This window comes from Camponotus floridanus, unplaced genomic scaffold (genome assembly GCF_003227725.1).
Source record: "Camponotus floridanus strain SB8 unplaced genomic scaffold, Cflo_v7.5 scaffold7, whole genome shotgun sequence".
Classification (NCBI taxonomy): Eukaryota; Metazoa; Arthropoda; class Insecta; order Hymenoptera; family Formicidae; genus Camponotus; species Camponotus floridanus.
The window spans coordinates 1,676,731-1,698,698 of NW_020229838.1; the positions used below are offsets into that span (position 1 = coordinate 1,676,731).

The 21,968-nt window shown below is 37.4% G+C and overlaps 2 protein-coding genes and 1 non-coding gene across 5 annotated transcripts in view; 1 reads left to right on the top strand and 2 right to left on the bottom strand.

Annotated features, from left to right (window-relative positions):
- LOC105255861 overlaps positions 1–4,374 on the bottom strand; it is a 169,528-nt gene extending 165,154 nt beyond the window's left edge. Inside the window, exon 1 of the mRNA XM_025413753.1 lies at positions 3,704–4,374. Within this exon, the coding sequence (XP_025269538.1) occupies positions 3,704–3,848 (145 nt within the window). The 5' untranslated portion in view covers positions 3,849–4,374. The remainder of the gene's footprint in view (positions 1–3,703) is intronic.
- A 120-nt stretch (positions 4,375–4,494) lies between these two features.
- On the top strand, positions 4,495–15,908 carry LOC105256792. Its single transcript, XR_003123547.1, has 6 exons — positions 4,495–4,830; positions 11,477–11,854; positions 12,899–13,133; positions 13,959–14,335; positions 14,538–14,825; positions 15,177–15,908. It is a non-coding gene; the product is annotated as an uncharacterized LOC105256792 (transcript).
- On the bottom strand, positions 13,127–21,711 carry LOC105256770 (transcription factor GAGA). 3 transcript variants are annotated; one of them, XR_003123548.1, is made up of 7 exons: positions 21,331–21,711; positions 20,691–20,898; positions 20,425–20,607; positions 20,078–20,321; positions 17,536–17,868; positions 16,194–16,595; positions 13,127–13,553 (listed from the first exon to the last, which is right to left on the bottom strand). XR_003123548.1 is itself a non-coding variant. In XM_011266986.3 (6 exons), the coding sequence occupies exons 2-6, from the start codon at positions 20,877–20,879 to the stop codon at positions 16,297–16,299; spliced, it is 1,248 nt and encodes a 415-aa protein (XP_011265288.1). In that variant the 5' UTR covers positions 20,880–20,898; positions 21,331–21,711; the 3' UTR covers positions 15,944–16,296. The 3 variants fall into 3 exon arrangements, 2 of the variants coding, with proteins under 2 accessions (XP_011265288.1, XP_011265298.1); XM_011266986.3 differs by lacking the exon at positions 13,127–13,553 and having other exon boundaries at positions 15,944–16,595; XM_011266996.3 differs by lacking the exons at positions 13,127–13,553; positions 16,194–16,595; positions 17,536–17,868 and adding an exon at positions 18,089–19,405 and having other exon boundaries at positions 21,331–21,710.
- Between the last annotated feature and the right edge of the window lie 257 nt (positions 21,712–21,968).

Here is a 21,968-nt window from a genome sequence, read left to right on the forward strand (position 1 = left end):
CGCGTTCCACAAAAGATCCGTCGAGTGTCGATTTGTCAAAGCCAAACGTGCCGCTAATGTACGCGAGGCGTCGTAAGGGTGAGCGGAATTGGAGCTTCGAGGTAGAATTTCGAGGGGACGACAAAAATTTACGAGGATGAAAAAAATTCATCAAGATCACGGAGCGAGTAGTAAAAGACAGAGAGAGGGAGAAAGAGAGAGGCGCCGATATTTTGGGACGCGGTACCGAAATCTAACGTCCGGGATATAATGGAAAGAACCTTTTACTACTTTCGTTTATTACTTCATCCGCGCAGACGGACGTGAATGGTAATTTTCGCGAGAAATTTTGTGTAACGAAGAGGAGCATTGTGCGAATCGCGAAGTGAAACGCGTATAAAAGCGAAGCGGATGGTGGAAAAAAGAGAAAGTTTATTGTGTCTCGGGAAAAAGGGAGTCAGACATTCCCCCTGAAGCGGAGATTAACAAAAACAATCCTCCCGAGAAAAATGGGATGCTAAGGGGCGACAGGAACATCCGACGGTCGATTGGGGTTCATTAAGAAAAACGTACAAGTTACTCGGGAATATATGCGTTATATGAAACGCGATATGGATAATGCATATAAATTGCTGCGAGAGAGAGAATTCGCAATTGCAATTGTTAATGATTTATTTCGCAATCGTAATAATTTTTAAAAATGATTAAAAATATTAGGCTTCCGATTTCAATAAAGCACACTGCGAAAAAAAATCAGTATCATAAAATTACATTCATTGTTCGTGTAATCCTGTAATAATTTCTTACAGTGTAATTCCGAAGTAAATATCGAAATCCCATGAATCACGCACAATGAAATTCAAAGTGTGCTAATTTAACTTATGCATGGAAACTTCACCGCAGCCTTAATATTCCCTAAACTTCATCGCAATATTATTCCAGGTCTTGGAAAATAGACGCGCGTAATAAAATTTTTAGTACACGTGATCTGGCTTCGGTTGGTGCATTTTACATATAAGTAATTGCGGATATGAATATGAATATACGAGAGGACGGAGATGAAATTTTTTAAATTTCCACGAGTTGAAAGTTTCTTCTCCTTTTTTCCCCTTTTTCGAAATTCCCCGCTATTTCTTGCGAAAATATTTTACGTCGGGCAGATGAGGCTCGATGGTGGTTAATGGCAAAAATGCGATTCGTGAGTTATGTTAACGAGCGTGTCTAGCGGAGGTTAACGACGTACTGTTCTCTTTAACCGTATCCGCAGAGGCCCAGCCCTTCCACTCACGAACTTCGGATAACGAGGCAATTTCATCAAAAAGATAGGATTTTACGTGCGCCGTCGATTATACCGCTTCGATTAAAGTTGGGGTTAATTTAACTTTTTTCCTGGGACCTTTCCGGATCGAGTATTCCTAAGTTTTTCGCTCAGGCTTCGGCAGACGATAAACGTACGTTTAATCACCATGTTTTATTTCTCGAGCACTTAACAGGTGATCTCTGATGAATTTCAAAGGAGAGAAGCTACGTTACGTAAGCTGCTTATGAAGCAAAACCGATTATTATTGGATTATTGAAAGAATCGTATTTCAATTTATCAGATTTGAAAGAATAATTAATGCCTTTTCTTGAACAGGAACAACGTGAGAAAATGTAGAAAGAAAATTAGGTTTAAATGATAATATTGCTTTTCCTTTCTCCAAGGAGTACAAATTCCATTTTATATATTTTTGAAATTTTTCATATATTTATAACACTCGTGGATCGTAATAAATTCTTGTAAGATTGTAAAATCAAAATGCGCAACAAAAATGAGCTGCTTACATCCTTGGCAAACATAATAAATCATCATTTCTTCACAAGTGAAAAATGTTCCCTCTTCAATTTGTCTCAATTTTTTAGTCTACAAGAGATAACGTAACTTTTGATTACAGACATTTTCAGCTCGAGGGAAGCATGATTTTTCGAAAATATTCGAAATATAAATTAAAAAATTAAAAAGAAAATGGCATAAGAGCCAATGCGCGGTAGTTGGAGCGCAGAGAACCAACAACACTTCTTTCTTTTTTCAATATTAGTTTATTAAAAAACACATTATAATAACAAAAAGCGAATTGCATCCCGCGGAGGTCTAGTAAGCGCTCTGCTTCCAACAGTTAATTAAACATGTACTATAGTTATGCTGCATCATAGATCTAACAAATCGAATAAAATTTTACTATAGTATAGTAGTATAGATACTATAGTATTTAATTGAGACTGTTGGAAGCAGAGCGCTTGCTAAACCTCCGCGGGATGCAATTTAGCGTCGCCTACGCGTCGAGAATAAATTCGTTTAATGTAACGCGTCACTATCTGTAATATATATTGTTAACATCGCGCTGAAAAAGAATCAAAAGATCCGAAACGTTCGCTTTTTATTATTATAATGTGTTTTTTAATAAACTAATATTGAAAAAAGAAAGAAGTGTTGTTGCTTCTCTGCGCTCCAACTACCGCGCGTTGGCATTTTCTTTTTAATTTTTTGACTATCTTTCACACATAGATGTCGAAGATCATATTGATCGGCGATGAGATTGTCGCGTTCATTCTTTTTTAGTCGAGCGCACGCGTTGCGCAAGAAGAGCGAGGAGGGGGCGGGAGGCAGGAGGGAGTACGCACAGCGTAGTAAACATACTACTACGCGCGTACTACGCTCAGTCGTATTATGAATGAGGCGCGCGTCACAAAACCCGGAAAGATCGATATACGAGTGTGAAATAAAAATTATTCTCGACTCGCCGAAAGATCGATTTACGGGTGTGAAATAAAAATCATTCTCTCATGAGCGTCTCTAGTCCATCTATTCTGGTACTGTGTTCTTAGACAATTCTACCATTCTACAATGAATCGTAAGTCATAAGTCGTAGGCAAATTGACCAATCATGGTTGATTATTTTTAAAATAATCAACCATTTTATTTTTAAAATAATCAACCATTTTATTTTATTTTTTAAATAATCAACCATGATTATTTTTGAAATAATCAACCACGATTGATCAATTTGCCTACGATTTACGACTTACGACTCATTGTAGAACGGGCCTTACAAAGTACATATATAACGCATTGCATAATATTGTCGTGTATCAAGTAAAAGAAGTAAAAGATATTAGAAAGAAACAAGTATCTTTAAATTCGAAGATTCTTTGTATGTACAAGGTAACTTATCACCAGATTCCGTTTACACAACATTGTAATTCCGAGATTTTTAATATTACACTTTTCGAGTTTAATATTTTTGTCCATGTTAATAACAAATATAAAATACACGTTTTATTTTTATACCGCGAATATTATAAATCAAAATACTATTTCTGGAGCAAACAATAATTGAAATTATGCAGAATTCGAATCAAGTAAATATATTTAATTATTATAAATATATATATATATATAAAATATTGAGAATAATAAACTACAATAATAAAATATTTAGAATCCTTAAAATCGTCGCACGTGACATACGCTGAATCCCGAGTGTACCCGAGTGTAAATCGTCAAACGGGGCGCAAGATCGATGACATTTAAAGACACCTGATCGCCACGTGACAGAGAGTAGCTGTCAAAAATTCAGGACGCGCGGACACTTTTCCATCGCGAAAAAGCGCCCCGATGACTCTCTAGGAGAGAAGAAGAAGAAAAGAAGAAGAAAGAGCAGGAAAGAAGAAGCAAATTACTCACACTTCTTGCTCCTCTCGGCGACGACGGGGTCCGACAGCAGGCCCAGGACGACCAGCGGCAGCAGCAACAAGAGCAGCGGCAGGGGAGCGCGCGTTTTTCTACGCCACGGGCCGGCCGCGGCCGTGCCCCACGACATCGCCGACATGTCCGCGCGCCTCAGCGCGTCGCCTCGTCGTCACTCGCGGCTCCGCGGACCGCGGACCCCGGCTTCCTCCGCGTACTCGGCGCCGCAGGGGACGCGCCGCCGCGACACATAACCTCCGCGCGGACGCGCGCGGCTCGCGCGTCCGCTCGCGTCGGCACCTTACGTTTCCTGGCCCGCTCCTTGGCGCACCTGGGGACCGGCGTACGATATTGCTATCGTAGAACCTACGCTACTACTCGATACGTGTATATATATGTGTATATACGGTATTCTGTGATAATCGCGCACACGGAGACTACCGCGAACGACGCTCGACTACCGGCGAACGCGCTCGCGTAATCGGCATCCGGTCGACTGGATGGAGGATTCTGGACTGGGGGCTCCGGTTGACGCTCGACTCCGACACTTGGACGACGACGACGACGACGACGACGACGATGACGGCGTCGACGACGACGAGCGTCGCTCACGATGTTCGCGCACTATCCGCCGCGCCGCTATCGATTTTACCGCCGCCGACGAACACCCATCGCCACCCCCGCGTCCGAGAACTCGCCGACCCGCGACGCGCGCCAGCGCCATCTCGCTGCGCATGCGCCGCTCGCGTTCGAATTTTGACATTTCGAACGCGAGAGCGTCGGGCGCGAACTTTTGGGGCGCGAGGGAGGAAAGTGGGTGGATCGGGGGACGCTCGCGATAGAGGGAAAATTAGAAACACGCACGTACATATGTACACGTCGATTGACGAGGAATCCGAGGGGATTCTTTTCGAGATTTGAACACATGACGCGGGGAATCTGATGTATTCCGGCTTCCGTGTTCCTTGCTCGCTCGATGAGAACGGGACTTTCGTAGATTTACTTGGAAATAAGCTCGGTTTTCGAATTTACACCCTCGAGTCTTTGTCTTGGAATTATTACGTAACCTCGAGTACCGATGGGAACATGTGCATCCTCTTTCACTTCGTTAATTGCTGCTTAAAGTAAGTCGACAGTCGAATATATTTGCTTTTTCGCACGTTTAATGTACTTAATGTCATTTCCATGAGTGCGCCGAGCGAATTCACCATGGAAATTTTATCTCCGCGAAAATCTATTTATCGCGCGCGCCGAAAGGATTCGATGCATCGGACGTATAAAGTCGAAATGTCACGCAGGACGCGGAATCTGGCACAATAGAAAAATGTGAATCTGTCTAATAGAATGGCACGAGGAATTTCTCGTTTCCGGCGATGCAATTGCTATTGAAATCGGGGTCTCGCACAAGAGCGACAGACAATACGAATCCTTTCAGAGAGAGAATGAAAGATAATTTGCATATTATTCAATATAAAAAAAGAGAATGCGCGATCGAACGATAACACGAATGTATCTCATCAGCACAATTTTAGCTCAAATAAGTTTTTTACACTTCTTATACCAGGGAGAAAATATAGTAAAAATTATAACAATTTTTGCAATCATACTAACATATAAGAGAAATCAGATTGAGATATTTTTATTCAATAATATTATATATTCAATTCATATTATATATTCATAATAATATTATATATTCAATATATATTTATATATCATATATTATCTACTTATATATTTAATATTTATATATTATATTTAATAATATATTATTATATTCAATAGTATTATATTTTATAAAAAATATTATAATTATTTAAATTTATATCTTTTTGATGCTTAAAAAAATGTATAATCGTTAAGCAATAAAACAAATGCATAATTTTTATAATATAATATAAATATTCTAATGTCTTTGTTCCAGTTTTTATTGTAAAAGAGAATACATTTTTTAAAATCAATTGTGACAATTAAATTAATTTTTATTTTAATTATTAATTTTTAATTTAATTTCATATCATTTATATTGCATAAAACTTTTTCCATCTACGTTTTTTTTATTTTTTTTTATTTTTATATATTTATTTTAATGTCAAAAATGGTGTTCGTAATAGCATGCTGATTCTATCTAAACTACGTTTGATAAATAAACGTAACCAGTTTTATTTATATCAAATATCCATTGCGTGATCGTATCGGAACGACTATATGTAATAAGTTATCGAGTGACTGATTAATCAAGAAAAGTAATTCGTGATCTCAAACATTGTATCGAGAGGTGGTCGATGATATTATCTAACAACATCGATGTAATTTCAGAATTCTTTGCCGTGTAATTTAATAATACTCGATTTTTTTCTTTCTCATTTCCGTTTTAATCGCGTTTAAATGCGCATTCGCGATTTTTGCTCCCGCAAAGATGCACGAATCGTATCCGATTCATCTTATCGCTGCAAGAAAAATCGAGCTTTCTTTGATAAGACAATGTTAGCCGATCAGGATTACAAGGTGACTGTGATTAGAAACTGTATACCGGGTGACGTTGCACATCAATTCGAATCATCGTAATAGATTCAGATGTGTTTCATGTGATTAATTTAGGATATACTACTGCAACAAGCTTGAGTTGGATAGAGTATATTTGTCTCTCTCTTGTCAGTAAAGAACGTAATTAAATAGTAAATTAAAAGTTCAACGTCCGAAAATAGTCGCAAATTCAAGCATTTTTTCTCGTTATTATTTTAGAATCATAAAATTTAAATTCTCACTTTTATTTTAAATTCATCATAATTTTAAAAATTGATATAAATATTTCTCTCAATAATCTCTAATTCTCTAATTTAACTTTTCATGCTTTTATAATGTACAAATAAATTTGTTGTTTAAATATTTAAATCATTTTTACATAATTTAATATTGTTGTCGTTATTAAATTTTTAATGACGTTTTACACACAAGATGTCTGAAAAATTTGCAGACCATCAGAATGAGATTTTGCAGACTTTTCTTGGTAATGACACTCGATCTCAGCTGCTCAAGCCACGCGAAGATGCATCGTTACACCTGATAGCGAGTGCAGCGACGTTCGCCAACATCGATAACGTTATCGCCGATGCGCGATCATTTTTTTTCCCTCGATCAAGGCCTGTCGACGTCACTCTGATTAATATTCGTCCCGAAACATGGCCGAAAATCCGCCTCTTTTGCCGGTCGCTCGCTGTCGCGTCGGTTGAACTTTGACCGTAAAAATCTCCCGGAAAAAAATGAAAATCAGCATGTAGTCTCGAATACCCACGCGTACACATCTGTAGATTAGTACCCTTTTAATCGTACCCCTAGACTACAAGCTGATTGATCGGAAGACAGTTTATTCTGCAAGGCAATCTGCTTCGCGATGGTAAAGCCGTATCAGCGCGTTTCTCGTTCAAACACGAGCGGTATACTTTTTTGACATACGACCTGTCAGCTTATCTAAATTTGATTTCTTCAGCACGGTAAATAAACGATAAACGAATTAAATTTAATTTTGCAGAAATTTACATATTAATGTGAATTAAAAATTCAAATGGGTGCTTTGGAGCAGCTATTTATTCGAATTAAGAATTTTCAGATAAAGCAATAAATCATACGTCAAATTTTATAATGTCAAAAAATTTATTGAACATCTATTTGAATTTTTAATTCACATTAATATATAATTTATTTCTACAAAATTAAATTTAATTTGTTTATACAAGTCGATGCATCCATATTGTAACCTCATCTACTTTTCAGAATTAATTGTTTTAATGTAACAATTATTTGAAACGATTTTATGTATTGATTTACATCTTACTACAAACTCGAATTACCGATTTTTTTCGAGGATGAATTGTCAACGATTAACAACCTCGTTGCGTTTCCCATAAACACGATCGTAATATCTTACGATGAAAAAAAATAGAGATAGCGAAATAGAGATGTTGAGAAATTTTGTCGATCGATCAATTGAAATCAATGAAGGAGAAAATGATGATGAAATCGCTTATTGTCTCGTTTCAAATAGGAGAAATGATAAGATAATCAGATAGTGCATTAATAGTGATTGAACGGTCGCGACTTTTCTCGTGTCGATGGAATTAATACTCGGTGAATTAGAATAATCGAATATTTACATTGCACGCTGTCCACGTCATTAATCAATGCAACCAAACCGTGATGTAACGGTATGTATGTACCTCGTATTTAATCGCGAGTCCCTTGCAAGCCTCGTGTTTGGCGCGAATGACATGTGCGTTTGTGTGATGGCAATCTAAACTAATTGAGTTTAATCTCTCAAAGATCTTCTAAATTTTTGCACGTTATTCGAATAGATATCAAGGGAACTTGAGGCATGTTGTATTTAGAATATTATTGGGAGAGATAAATCTCTTTGCGCTTTTAGGGAAAGTTATCGTGATGAGTAATTATATTTCTGCTTTCTTAATAATTGCACCTTTGAGTAACAAATTATAAGTAATTTTATAAGTATGTTTTTTTAAATTATAAGTAATTTTAACAAATTATAAGTAATTTATCTTTTGCACATAAATCACCGAAGTTTCATTCTCGTCTTGATGGAAATAAATTTAAGCAGAAGCAACTATTTTTTACCATTTTTGAAAAAAGGGACATGCTCTTTTATATTATTACAAATTAAATTAAGTCATTAAATGATTCTGAGTTCGCAAAAGCTCATGCATATTCTCCCCCAAAAAAAAGGAAAATATAACAATTGCGAATTTTTAAAAATGTTTCTGTTATAAATATTCTGTCTACAATATAATTTCTGCGAGAATTAATTCGTGCGTTTTGATAGCAGCACTTATCTGTATATATACGAGTCTCTCACCGCTTCTATCTGTTTAGCAACATCGTGGCAATGTACGATTATACGTCGAACAGTCGATACTCGACACGGTTGAAATTATCATGGTACACACACGGGTCAACGAGTTATCGTGAGTACAGAGCCTGTAGACACGTCATTTTGTGTCAGTCGGCGAGAATCGTCGGGATCGCATACACACTCGTCGCGTATTTGCCAAATGGCACTCGATCCCAATAAATAACAACGTGTAAGATCGATAAAAGCGCGATATTCCGAGATAAGTGTAGAGGCGAAAGCACCTAGTTAAACTTAAATCAACATAAAAAAAATTCCTCAAAGAGCGACCCTGGTTTTGATTAAGGTTTGCTGCAGTGCATGTGCCAGCTCAATAATATTGTGTTTTCCGCAAAATAATGCTTGTTTTTAAAGTGAGTAAGAAATTGATAGAAACTATATAAACTGAGTTAGTTATATAACAAATTTTATTTTATTAAAATTTTATCAAGAGAATTTTAAATTAATTAAAATTAAACTTGTTGCTTCTATATCGTGCACATAGTTCAAAAGAGAAAGTCGAATCCCTAAGTTTATCCTCATTTAATCCCGACTGTTTATGCAACCAGATCATTTTACACACTCGAAATGCAAATGCCTTTCGCACAATTTGTTGAAAATACGTTATCCATTCTTTTTCATCGCGTTCGCGTGAGTTTTAGCCGAGTTTGACGAGAATTACTTCAGCGAGCATCAAGCGCTGATTTTCAAAATGTATACACAACATTTTTTTCTACGAGCGCGATAAAAAGGGACAGGGAGGAGGAAGAGGGATTTTTTTTCACGAGGATTTGTATCGAATCGCAGTTGTGCGCGATCAGATTTTGCGATTGACGTGCAATTTCGTCCCGAATAAAATCGAAAATGGAGAAACGAAGAGATTCACGAACCTCGATCTTTGAAATACGACGGGAAAAAAAGTGAAGGAGAGGGAAAAAGGGCCCGCAGAAATCGCAATCCGCAACGAATCGCAACACATATCGACGTGGTATAAGTGCGACACGGAGCGGCAAATGACGGATTATTAAATTAGTCACCATGACAACCCGGTGGTCAAGGAAATGGATGACCATATGGGTCGCCGGACAGCCCAACTAGTCGAAGTCCAGCTTACTGAGCGGTGCATTGAGCGGTCAATTGGCACGGGCCGATTCCGATTGCGACGATCGTTGCAGCAGAATGTGACACGCAACGATTCTCGAGTGCGGTTCGAAAATCACGCTCTTATTTCTGTCGAGAGATGTCAATCGGATTGCATGTACATCCACGTGCGATTTGATAACAATTTGGTGATTTTAATCAGGTTTAATCTCAAAAATCGCAGCTCAATTTGTCAATCGACCAGCCAGTCGCGAGTTTAGTGATTTGACAAACACCGATCATTATGTCGGATATTATGCTCGTCGAATAATTTGGTCAGATTTTATGAGTAATTATCATGATGGATGAAACTAATAAAGAGAGCGATATCGATAATATTTCTCTCATAATGATTATTTCGTATATTTTTATGCATTTTTTGTTAGACTAGAATAATGAAAAAATATGTGTGTGTGTGTGTGAAAAAAGTGCAAGAAACTAAGTAGCTTTAATAAGCTTTGGCAAAACAAAAGGATTTTGTAGTCGATAAAAATATAAAATATAGTTAGATAGATATATGTTGTAGATAATGAAAAGAAAGTAAAAACATTTATTCATAGCATACATTCATGCGACAAATATTTTTCAAATAAAAATTTATCTTATCAGATTCTCTGACAAGAAATAATGTTTTTAATGTGTATTTTTGGATATATATGTATTTAGATAAAAATTATAATATATAAAAATTAATGAAAAGGACTGAACAATTTTCAAATAATAACTCTTGCTTTTCATTATTCTTGTAAAGGTATAATAATTATTAATTAATAATTAGACTATTATTAAATATATTATTATTAATTAATAATTGCACTATAACATTATAATTATACTAATATAATTAATAATTATGCTATTAATTAAACATAATTATACTATTAATTAAACACATAAATTAGCATTATTGAATGTTAGAATGTTAGAATTTTGTAAAATTGCATTACGCGAAACTTGAGAGGGACCGAAATTTGTTTGTTCAGCGGAACATATTCAACATTAAGCGCATATTTAACGTAGTTGAAGGATAAGCAAAGATAGTTGAAGCGCTTGTATGACTTTAGAACTGTAAAGAGACGTACTTTTCGCTGGTTTCCACGATATAATTTAATATTTAATGTATTATGATAATATACTTTACTGACTTTGTACAGACACATTCATGCCACGTTTTGTATTTTGACTCGCCGGCTTTATAAATACAGTTTGTCAAATCAAAACGATCACAAATAGGTAGGTCAAGAAAATAAAATCGTAAAATTAATTATAAAGCTCGTAAAATTAATCATAAAGCAAGAAAATAAGTACACTTATTCATGGCTACGTATTTCATGAGAGACAAACATTTTTCAAATAAAAATTTACCACATCAGATTCTGACAAGAAATAATATTTTCTAAATGTATATTTTTTTATTATGAATTGCATTATTTACTCGTAATTATTTATTTACTTGTTTCTTCGTGCAACGAAATAAGGTACTTCGATACCCGAAAACTTGTCAGGAGGCGCATTTATCATCGAAGAATCGCGAGAAGAAGAGAAAGAGAGAGATTTGTTATTGACAAATCGAGGCGTGTAAAATTTATTCCGACAAATCTCTGTGAAATTTCGTATAGAATTCATCGAAATTCGCGCAAATCGAAATACGGGCGTGCGTCAGGTGTTTGCGGGAATTACGCGAAACTCGATTTCATCCGCACGTCAATCGGTCGTTCCTCTTGCAGACGTGATAAAATCTGCACGCGCCCTCCACGTCGATTGGAAAACGTCGCGACGAGGATTGCCGAGTGATGTTTCATCTGGATGGAAGAAGAAACACCACCGCCGCCGCAAAGTACGACTCGTCCTCGTCCGAGGAGGAGGAGAGTTTCGGCTGGTGGCTGAATCCTGAAATCGCGGTACTGCAATACGGCAAGGATCATCGATCATCCGGACCGATGTCTTGCTACGTCGATTCGGACGATTCGGCGGACAACCGTAGCTTCGTACAGGATGTGGCGAGACAGGAGCAGGAGAGCGGAAGCTCCTCGGAGAAAATCGAGCTCGGCTCGTTCACGCGGGACGATCTCGATCCCGATCTCGAGAAAGACGTCGAGGAAATGGTAAGAGTCATATTTGTTCAAAAAATTTAACGATATGATGTAAATAATTTAAACAAAAATGATAAAACACAATATTATATAAAAAAAATATGGCATTTATTAAAATATAATATCTATTGGAATATTTTAAATTTTGTACGTGATGCACACATTCGCGGAGGCATAATTACTGCTATTCTCGTACCTGCAATTGTACTATTAATATTGTTAAATGTCAGATGTGTCTGTGTATGTGAAATACCAGTGTGTATTAATGTGTCGCACTTGTCGAGTTTCTTGTCCATGTGTCCTCTCCCTGTGATGAGGATTAGTTTATTTGCAGTACACACAATCTCTGCTGCACACGTGGTTGCACTTCTACGATTTTCTTCATCTAGCAAATGTGATTTTTAATGATTTTTACATCTTTTTGCATCTTCTATTTTGCCCGTCAACATATTAGGCTTATTATGCGAGATTACATCCAATCCAATTATTGGACCGCAAGATTATTCATTTAATTAGAACTAAACATGTAGTGATCGATATTACTTGCAAGGAATGATATATTATGATATTATTTAATTACAAGCTAATTGTTTTATTACATATAAATTAGTTTATATATGATTTTTTATATATATAAAAAACTAAGCATTACAGTAAGTATTATATAAAATTTTGTCATTTGTTTATATCTGTACCAATCATGTTTAATACAATAAAAAAAGTAGAGGTGTGTAAATCTGCTCTCACTCCCGCTCGTTCCCGACAGCGAGACTGGATTCTCGAGATTCAGATTATCGGGAGCGCTGTTATCGAGAATAGAGGCTCGGGAACGAGCGAGTCCCGAGTCCCGAGTCCCGTATCTCGATGCTCTATTCTCGATAACAGCGCCGATACTCCCGATAATCTGAGTCTCGAGAATCCAGTCTCGCTGTCGGGAACGAGCGGGAGTGAGAGCAGATTTGCACACCTCTAAAAAAAAGGTACAAAGAGCCTCAACGACACGCTAGCAAAACCCGAATGACAGAAAAATTAACAGAATAATTTTTGACGACGCAGAATAGTTGGTCCATGATTGAAGACGACAATCAGGACAACCTAAGGGAAGAATTCAAAGCCATTTGTTACACACCGGAAAGACTGATCCGATCTCAAGAATACCGGATACTCGTGCCGTCTCCTCGACCCTTTATCTTCTCCCAAGCGAGAATCAGGTCGGAAAACGAGAGCAGAGAACGGAAGTTTCACCGTTGCCAAAAACAGTCAGACCGTTACATCGATTCCGGGCAAATTGGTACGTGTCTAAAATCTAACAATTCTCTTTGTATTTCTCTCATTCTCTTTTTGTCGCGAACTGTCTGAAGGAAGTGCCGGTAGAAATACGCTTGCTTGTCCCTTGAACCGGTGTCCCAAGCGAAGCCGGCACCTGACCTGACCTAATAAAGTTTCGCGGTTTACCAATGCGCGGAATCGAGTTGCTTGGCGTATCAGATTTACTTTGTTTCCAACGTCCCCGTGGTAGCTTTGTACGCCTATGAAAGATGCCGAGTAGCGTGAGACTGCAAAACTCCGTTGCCTGGCATTGTTGCGGTCGAGCTTCGATCCTAGGTGAGACTCAATTGAGTTTATCAAGGCAGTAACTGAAGAACATTAATGGAAGTGGCTCTCCAAGATTTGAACAATCGTGTGAATTCAAGCTCGATCGATGTTCTTCCTGTCAAATGTGAACACAAAATTATTAGGATATAATATTTATTTTATTAAATTATTATTAAAATAAATTATTTAATATTTCAAATAATATTATGTGTAATAAAATATTAAGACTAATAAAGCCTCTACGAAAATAAGATAAAAAAACTTGGATACATTCATAAAAATATTAAAATATAAATAAAGAGCATTAATTGAAATCAGTTCATTTTGCTAAATTTCTTTATTGTATAACTAGACTTCTAGGCTCTTGTAAAGAAATCAATACTTTATTTATCAATACTTTATCAATACTTTTTCTGATATTGTCTCAATTTTTTTTATTTAATCTTCTTTATTAGAATTTAGTAAATGCAATCAGAGAGAAATAGACGTGCGTAAAATACACTCAAAATTACAAACGCAGGTACAATGCTCCTGAGTTTACCGATCACGGATGTAAGGACGCACGCAATTTCCTCATCCACTTTTGAAAATGGGCGATGGGTTAACAAGGATTTTAACGCATCGGTGAGATCGGACGATAATCATTCAGCCGATCGAGATCGCAGTGCACGAAGTACTGGAACGATCAGCAGCAGCAGGTCGAGCTACGACAGATTGAATTCTATCGGGGACAACTACAAGGACCTGATCAGCCGGCCACTCTCCCTCGAGGACACTTCCGGTATACAGAGCAACGATTGGAGCTTGGAGACGCAGAGCGACGCAAGAAGCACGCCGATGTGTCTCTGCGACGAGTTGGCGATCGCGTCGAGAAATTCTATCGTCAGTTTTGGAAACGTACGTTCTTTATATTAAACTCGGAATTGTACTAAAATTGAAAATCGTTAACTCTTCAATGGGCAAAAGATGTCATCAATTTCTGAAGATAATTGATGAATTACTGAAATAATGTAAAAGAGGAATTTCGAAGACTATTTCTTTGAATCTTCCAATTAGAATAAGTTGATTTGCTAGATTAAAACAAAACAAATTATCATAGGATCGAGATGTCACCATCAATGAAATAACAGCTATCCTCGAGAACCTTCAAAGCGATCCCGAAAAGGCAAGGCTCCTCCTGGAGGAAGAGGATTCCTTCTGCGACGACACGTCCTCTCACGACCGGTTAACCAGATTGGCTCTGACTATAGAAACGGACACTGAAGTACCGTCGACAGTTTCCGATTCGAATAATTGGATACACCATCTTCGCGATAAAATAGAACGGCTACAGCTCGGCAATAAAGAGATACACCGAGACATGTACGGTTTACGTACAAACTTTGAAGTAAGTATCTCGTATCATCTCTTTCTTATTTCTCTTTCGCATGAAATTATTCATTAGAATTGAATAATCTTAGACTTTTAATGAATATGAATTTTTAATCATCAAACATTTTTGAAGACATTATTCAATATTAAATTACAATTTTTCGAGAGTACATATGTATTTCTATAATTAATGAATTAAAATTCTACACACACACAAGACTAGGCACTCGAATTTAAATAGAAAAAAATAATGTATCTCATCTCTCGCTTTTGCATTTCGAGATTTCTTTATTTCTATGACTGATTAAAGCCTAATGGCTTATATATAATTATAGCCTCTACATCTCTGTGAATTTTATATTAACAGTGCGATGAGAAGAAGGCGGTTGATTTGTCGAATGATGCAACGAAGCTAATAGAAGACATTTATGAGTTGCGATATTTCGATGATTTATTGAAGCTCCTAGAGGGAGAACTCGAAAGGATCTCTCAGAGAAATTGGCCATTTGTTTTAGGGCACAATCGGCCTCGCGAAGAAATGAATTTAATTATCTAATTATGATTTCAAAAACCACTGTGGATCTGAGGATCTGGAGGATCCTTAATATATTACAAATTCAAAGATCATTGTGAGTGCTTGAGATAAAAGGATTTTCTTTGGAAAGAAAATGCAAATGATAGATTCTTACTTTCACTTTTTTTCCTTGATTTTCCTGAAATTAAGATTCATAAATGAAAAACCACTCTTTTTTGGCTCAGTAACTCAAGTATCTGATAGAAAAATCTAATGATCCAAAATAATTGAAATATATGAGTAATTTTTTAAAATAAAGTATGCCTGAGCACAAAAAGTCGAATTGTAAGAATCTTGAATTCTGTTCTAAAGCGAACAAGCTGGTCTTTTTTCCTTGGCAGAAGCCAATTTCGTGAGATTTTATCGAGGACGAAATGAATCTCGTAAATAATTATCAAGTTCTCAAGCAATAAATATTGTAATTTGATATGTTAAATGAATCTCTTTTTACATATTTAAAATTCGTCTTCATAAAATTTCAATAAAATGTCCAAATCTTAAATCAAGTCTTTATATTCATATATCTCTGTTCTAAAAAAAGAGAATACATTTCATTACTAAACGATTTATTATATTTATAGATTGTGTATATATTTGAATTCACATACACATAGCACCGAGTAAAAAATTTCTAATGTAACACATTGTTACTACATTCATCGTTACACATTCATCACATTAATTTTATCACTATATCACCGCAACCAGCGGCATTTTCAATATACACACATTCACGACTGCTATTATCGCCCTTAAATATTCATGTCTTTATAAGCTAATTCGTAAGTACTCTATTTACTTCGTACATACTACTTAGTACTCTGTTCTAATGCTGTCTTCGATTCGTCTATAACACAAAGCTACACGCTCGTGCTTCTTCTGTGACGCGATTGTGACACCGGGAACCATCAAGTTAGGTGACATCGGTGCGCTGCATGTGCCTGGCGTGTTGTCGAGAAGAATCGTGGTAAGCGATTCCCGCACGTAGCATCTCGCCGTGTCGAAATACATCGTGAGACGCGGAGAAGGGCGGCAAGGTAGGCAACGATGGTAGCAGACAACTCAACATGCTGGCACCGCTGTCCGAGGAATAGATCCCGTTGGTCGGTGGTACCATGGACGCGTTGCACGTGACAGGAGTGGATCCTGGCAGCGGATGTCCATTTTGATCGTTGGAACCTAACAGGCTTGAATTCGGGCCTATCAAGTTTCCTATGGACATTGAAAAGATCTAGATTTGCTGATGCTGTACAAGGTAACAGTAAGTTTTGATATCATGGTGTATTAATAATAGACACATATGTGTATATGAAGCAATTTACATTATAAAAATTATAAATTATATTTTTGATAATGAAAAAATGTAATTTATAAGAAATATTAATCTGAATATTTATTAGTTATGTCATTATTAATTTCAAGAGATAATTTAAATTACTTAAAAATACTTATCATAATGTTAGTTAACAAAAGTGATATAATATTAGTGATTAATTAATGATGTATTACTCTTTATATTTTAGGATCAAAACTAACAATACAATTATACAAATGTACGATAAAATAACGATAAAAAATACTATTAAATCAGGATTTTATGAAAATAAATGCAAATAATATCATAGAATAGATGTTTGCAATTTGTTTTTAAATAAACATGAAACTTACTAATGCAAGGATTTAATCCATGATAATATAATAAATGACTAAATCCCAAACGAATATATCTCGATTGCAATCGCGTTCTCGCAAAATACTGATAATTATCAGCATTTGTAATCGCACAAATACAAAGTTTATATGTAAAGACGAGACTTGTAAATTCACGCGAATGTAAATTCGCGCGTAATCGCTTTAGCGAAAACGATAACGCATCCGCTAATCCTTTAATACAATATCGCGTGCATTGCGTATAAAGCATGACAGTAAAATTTTAAAATCCCTTATTGTATCATATTTTTCCGTCAAATCAATGATTTACAACAATTCATTAGCAATAATTATTTCATTAACGTCCATATAATAATGGATAATCTCTTTTACTCTACATTTCTTGTACAATATATTCTGTATTCTCTTTTTTTCCCCAAAAAATTTATTCGTTCCTGTATGATTCCTTTCTATATCTTAAGTGGCTTGAGATGCGATTCACCTGAAAGACTGACGCTCGACGCGGAACTGACGGACGAGGCGATCGATAAAGGCGTCATCATGGAAAAGTCTGAGGCCTCGGAGGACCTCACGGCGAGGTGGGAGTCTATCCTGGCAGTGGGACGAACGCACGCTAGCGAAGACAGACCGAAATCGTTGGTTCTGTCCGTTCGCCGATGCCTCGCGTGTATGCCGGACTTGCTGCTATTACCCAGACCAAAGTGCAGAAGCTCCAAATGTCTTCTGAGATTTCTCGATTGGCGTAGAATCGCGCCGCATAACGGACACGACGCCGGCTGATCGGACAGACTGCGCGCCTTCGACAATCCGTCTCCTGAAACGTCAAATTCCTCGTCAAAGCTAGATTGACCTCAACATATATAAAGAAGACATCATGAACATCTCACCTCGATTCTTGTCACCAGATATCGTGTCTCTGGTATGATAAAATAGATGGGATAGCAATGCATATATAGCATACGCCAAAGTTGTTTCGCTTTCGCGAAAAATAACGCAACGTAAAGTATCACATACTTTATTTGCAAAAGAAAAGAAACTGGTTAATACATTATTATACCCGTTATTTTATACTTCTTCTTTCAATCGAAATGCTAATTGTTTCGTATATGCACATACTATTGTCAACGGTCCACGCGTACACAGCAAAGTCCGTCATTACAAAATAGGAATGTGCACCGATTTCATCTTGTGGCTGTTGTGGAAGATCTTCGGTTTCGTTAAAAAATGATACTCATAAATTACAGTTAGCTAATATATATTTAAATTTATATTGCTATTAGACCATTCCGTGGCGAGGGAATTAAAGAGGCAGTAAAATGAATTGTAAACTCGAATTGCACGATTATAGGAAATTTCGATTACCGTATAAGTCATATAGTAAAAGAATAAGAATCTTTTATGTCACAATAGAACTTTTCCCGCTTAAAACTGCATCGATTAATCCTATGGTATCCTTACACACTAACGCGTGGAAGATTCGTGTATAAACTTAATCGCATAAATATATTCTGAATTGATCTAGTTAAATAATGAGTAATTACAAATAAATGTTCTCATAAATGGATACTAATATACTATACAAATAACGCAAGGTTTTCATTTTTTCATCCTCACGTAACATCATAGCACTCTCGAATTCAATCACCATAACACAATCGAACAAAATCTGTAAGACTACGAAACGAATAATCAATAACGATCCTCGTGCTTGTCTCGACGAGTCTCCTTCATTTATCTAGCGATCGTCGGCGACGGGATACTGCTTGGTGGCGAAACCGCGTTTTCAGGCCCATGCAACGTCGGCGAAGGTAGGCTGGGCTTACAAACTATCTGTTCGCAACTATTACTGCCGCTGTCGGTCCCATAAGTTACCGACGACTGATCGTTATAACTGGACAATTCAACTTCAGGCTTGATCTCCATCATCGTTGTATCAGAATTCTGCGTTGTCGTAGTCATCGTCGAGTTGTTACTGAACCGATACTTGCACGAGGACAACAGGTGCCTGCGCAGATTCCTCGCCTGGCGCAACGTTGCGCCGCAAAGCGGACAGACACCTGGACAATCGGAAGCACCGCGCGTCTTCGACTGATTCGCGCTTCCTGCTTGAGTGGCCGCTAAACTAGACAACGACAAAGCGGATGGAAAACCCAGAGAGCTGTGGAACTGTGGTATGTGCAGCGGCGAGAATTGCATTGGCATCAATGACTGCAGATGCGATTCGCCATCCGAGATGTGATCCTGATACGCCGTCTGATGATTATCCGCGATGGATGATTCTTGAAGTCGCGGTGAATGACTGCCGCCCTGATGGTTGTTCGCGTAGTTTCCAACCAGGCAGTTGGTGCCCGCTGTTAACAGACACAAACACAATGTTACCATACGGGGCTGAACTGACGTTGTTTTGGCTTGCTTGCTTTAAATTTGTTTCTCTCGCTCTCGCTTTCTCTCCCTTTCTCTCTCTCTCTCTCTTTCTTTCTCCCCCTCCCTCCCTCTCTCACTCTCTCTCTCTCTCTCTTTCGGTCGAACGAATTGAAGGACGACCAATCAGAATTGCAGTTCAACCCGATCGATGGTTGTGCTTGTGTCCGTTTTAATTAAAGCGAAAAATAAGGCCTACATATAATACAGAGCCTCTCATAAGCGATATTTGGTATGGTTTTATGATGATCATTACTAAATATAATGCATCGGACACAAAACACAAGTGAAATTGTTATTACACTTTTGCTATCTTACATTCTGCTTAATTATAATCTTAATTATAATTATTGAAATTAATTCAAAGATTGCAATGACGTATGAATGTCTAATAATGAAGTAAAGAAAATTTGTCTAAGATAAATCATACAATATTTAAAATATAAAACAAGTATTTTTATTGTATATTTTATTATACAAAAACTATTTCAAAAAACTAAGAAAATTTACAAAATCTGTCGCGTAGCTTATATCTTATACTTTGTTTCTCGCTTAAGATATAAAATTAATTTATCAAAATAAAATATTTATAAATTGCTTACCTGCATCATCAGTCTGATCTGTAGCATCATCATCCTTGTTTTCGTAAGGCATTGTTCTGTTGTTATCATCCACTCTGTTTTCGCTAGTCTCAGTAGTGTTACTGGTGCAGGGCCATTTTCCAGAAGATGTGGACGATTTCCTCCTCTTTTTTCTCCGCTTCAGTGGATTATATGAGTTGAGTGTCGCCTTCGACAAAGCATCATTTGGTGTTGGTATCGCTGATGCAGGAACTTCTTCTCCACTCTAGATATAGATATGTACAATACATTAATCATATATTACATCAAAAACATATAGCTTATTTCTTATTTAAAGCTAATGAGCTTAAATTATATTAGAAATATACCTCTGTTACTACAGTTGGTGGAGTTAATCCATGGATGCACAAGCAATGGGCGGCCTGAAGTAAGGAAGGCAACTGCGATGGCTCGACGCTTACCTCTCCCCGATATACAAATTCTAATAAAGACTCCAAATCATCTGCTCCAATTCCTGCCAGCATAACTACTGGATGTTGGCACGGTGTGCTCTGGACAAAGCATTTTATTGTATTCAAATTTTACATTTTCAAATTTCACATTCTTATTAGTCTCATTGGAATAATGACACAACCTTGAGCAGATCCAACAGAAACGGACTGGCTGCGCAGAGAACAATTTTATGCGCAGGAAAGCTACGTCCACCAGCAGCCAAGGTAACATCCACCAAATCGCCATGTCCTCTCAATAGCTGTACCGCAGAGACCAGAGAGGAACTGAATTCTCCCCAGGAGAGACTGTAAAGCTGGCTGCTGCTACCCATTTTGTATCGAAAAGCTCAACTGCAAGAGGATACATCGATATAATTATTTATTTAATTTTTCAGAAACAACTTCTCACACTTGAAGCTAAAATATATCATGTGTAAAGTGTTTAGATTCCACAGAGCAAACATCATGAATTGTTTACACAATTTTTGCATATTCTATCTAAAATCCTAGAAACAGCTGATAAGGTACAATGCATGAGATAAACACGGTTGAAAAGTTAATCCAATCGGGTAATACCTCAGATAAAAAGAACGAACATTTAGATTTAAGATCCCAAAGGGACGCTGATACGAAGCAACACATGCACCGATAATCCGCTAGCTAACGGTAACAATGCGTGTGTGCTCGCCGTCTCCCCCATCCAACGTTCCTTAATTAGTGCCCCCACCCGATTAAGCGTCGCGGCGTCGTGCCGCGAGTTAACCTAACAAACGCAACGGTTACCTGCGTAGGCCTCCTGTGATTCCTGGCAATGACGACGACGACGACGATGATCGCGATCCTGTCCAGTTGACGGTTGCGCGAAACGAAACGAGGTTGGAGAAAGTCGTACTCACGCACGGGGGTCACATAAGTCGACAGCCCGAACGGCTGCGAGATTCAAACCGCACGCGGAGTGTCAGGCGACGCGACGTCCCCGGATCGGGAGCATCGCACGGGCGGGAATGCGACGTCGCGACAGTAGTCGAGGAATTGATCTCGCGAGCTGCGGCGCGGCTTTCGAGGCGAGAGATTCAAACTGATTCAAACCCTGTCCCCTGTCAGAAGCGGACAGATCGCGGACGCGTGTCACACGCACACGTACAGAGGCGTCATTACTGCCTGAAGTTAGCCTCTTCCGAGTCGAACGATAGCTAGACGTGTCGCGTCTAGTTATTTGTGCATCGTGACTGTTGACTCGAGAAAAATATCTCTTATTTTTATAATTAATATATGCATTGATATATTCATAATTAATATATTTATTTTATTAATTAATATATTCATGTATGTATTACATATATATAATATAAATCCATATACCTATAAAAATACATACTGCTGATACTGCCTAAAAAGTGATGCAAACATTAAGGCGCGTT

What these genes read in the sequence shown, in the direction of transcription:
- LOC105256770 (XM_011266986.3), bottom strand. Translation starts at nt 20,879, where the DNA reads ATGGGTAGCAGCAGCCAGCTTTACAGTCTCTCCTGGGGAGAATTCAGT. An exon ending in CACCAACTGTAGTAACAGAG is followed by an intron (nt 20,322 to 20,424) that starts GTATATTTCTAA and finishes ATCTATATCTAG; the next exon opens with AGTGGAGAAGAAGTTCCTGC. An exon ending in AGATCAGACTGATGATGCAG is followed by an intron (nt 17,869 to 20,077) that starts GTAAGCAATTTA and finishes TTGACGTTTCAG; the next exon opens with GAGACGGATTGTCGAAGGCG.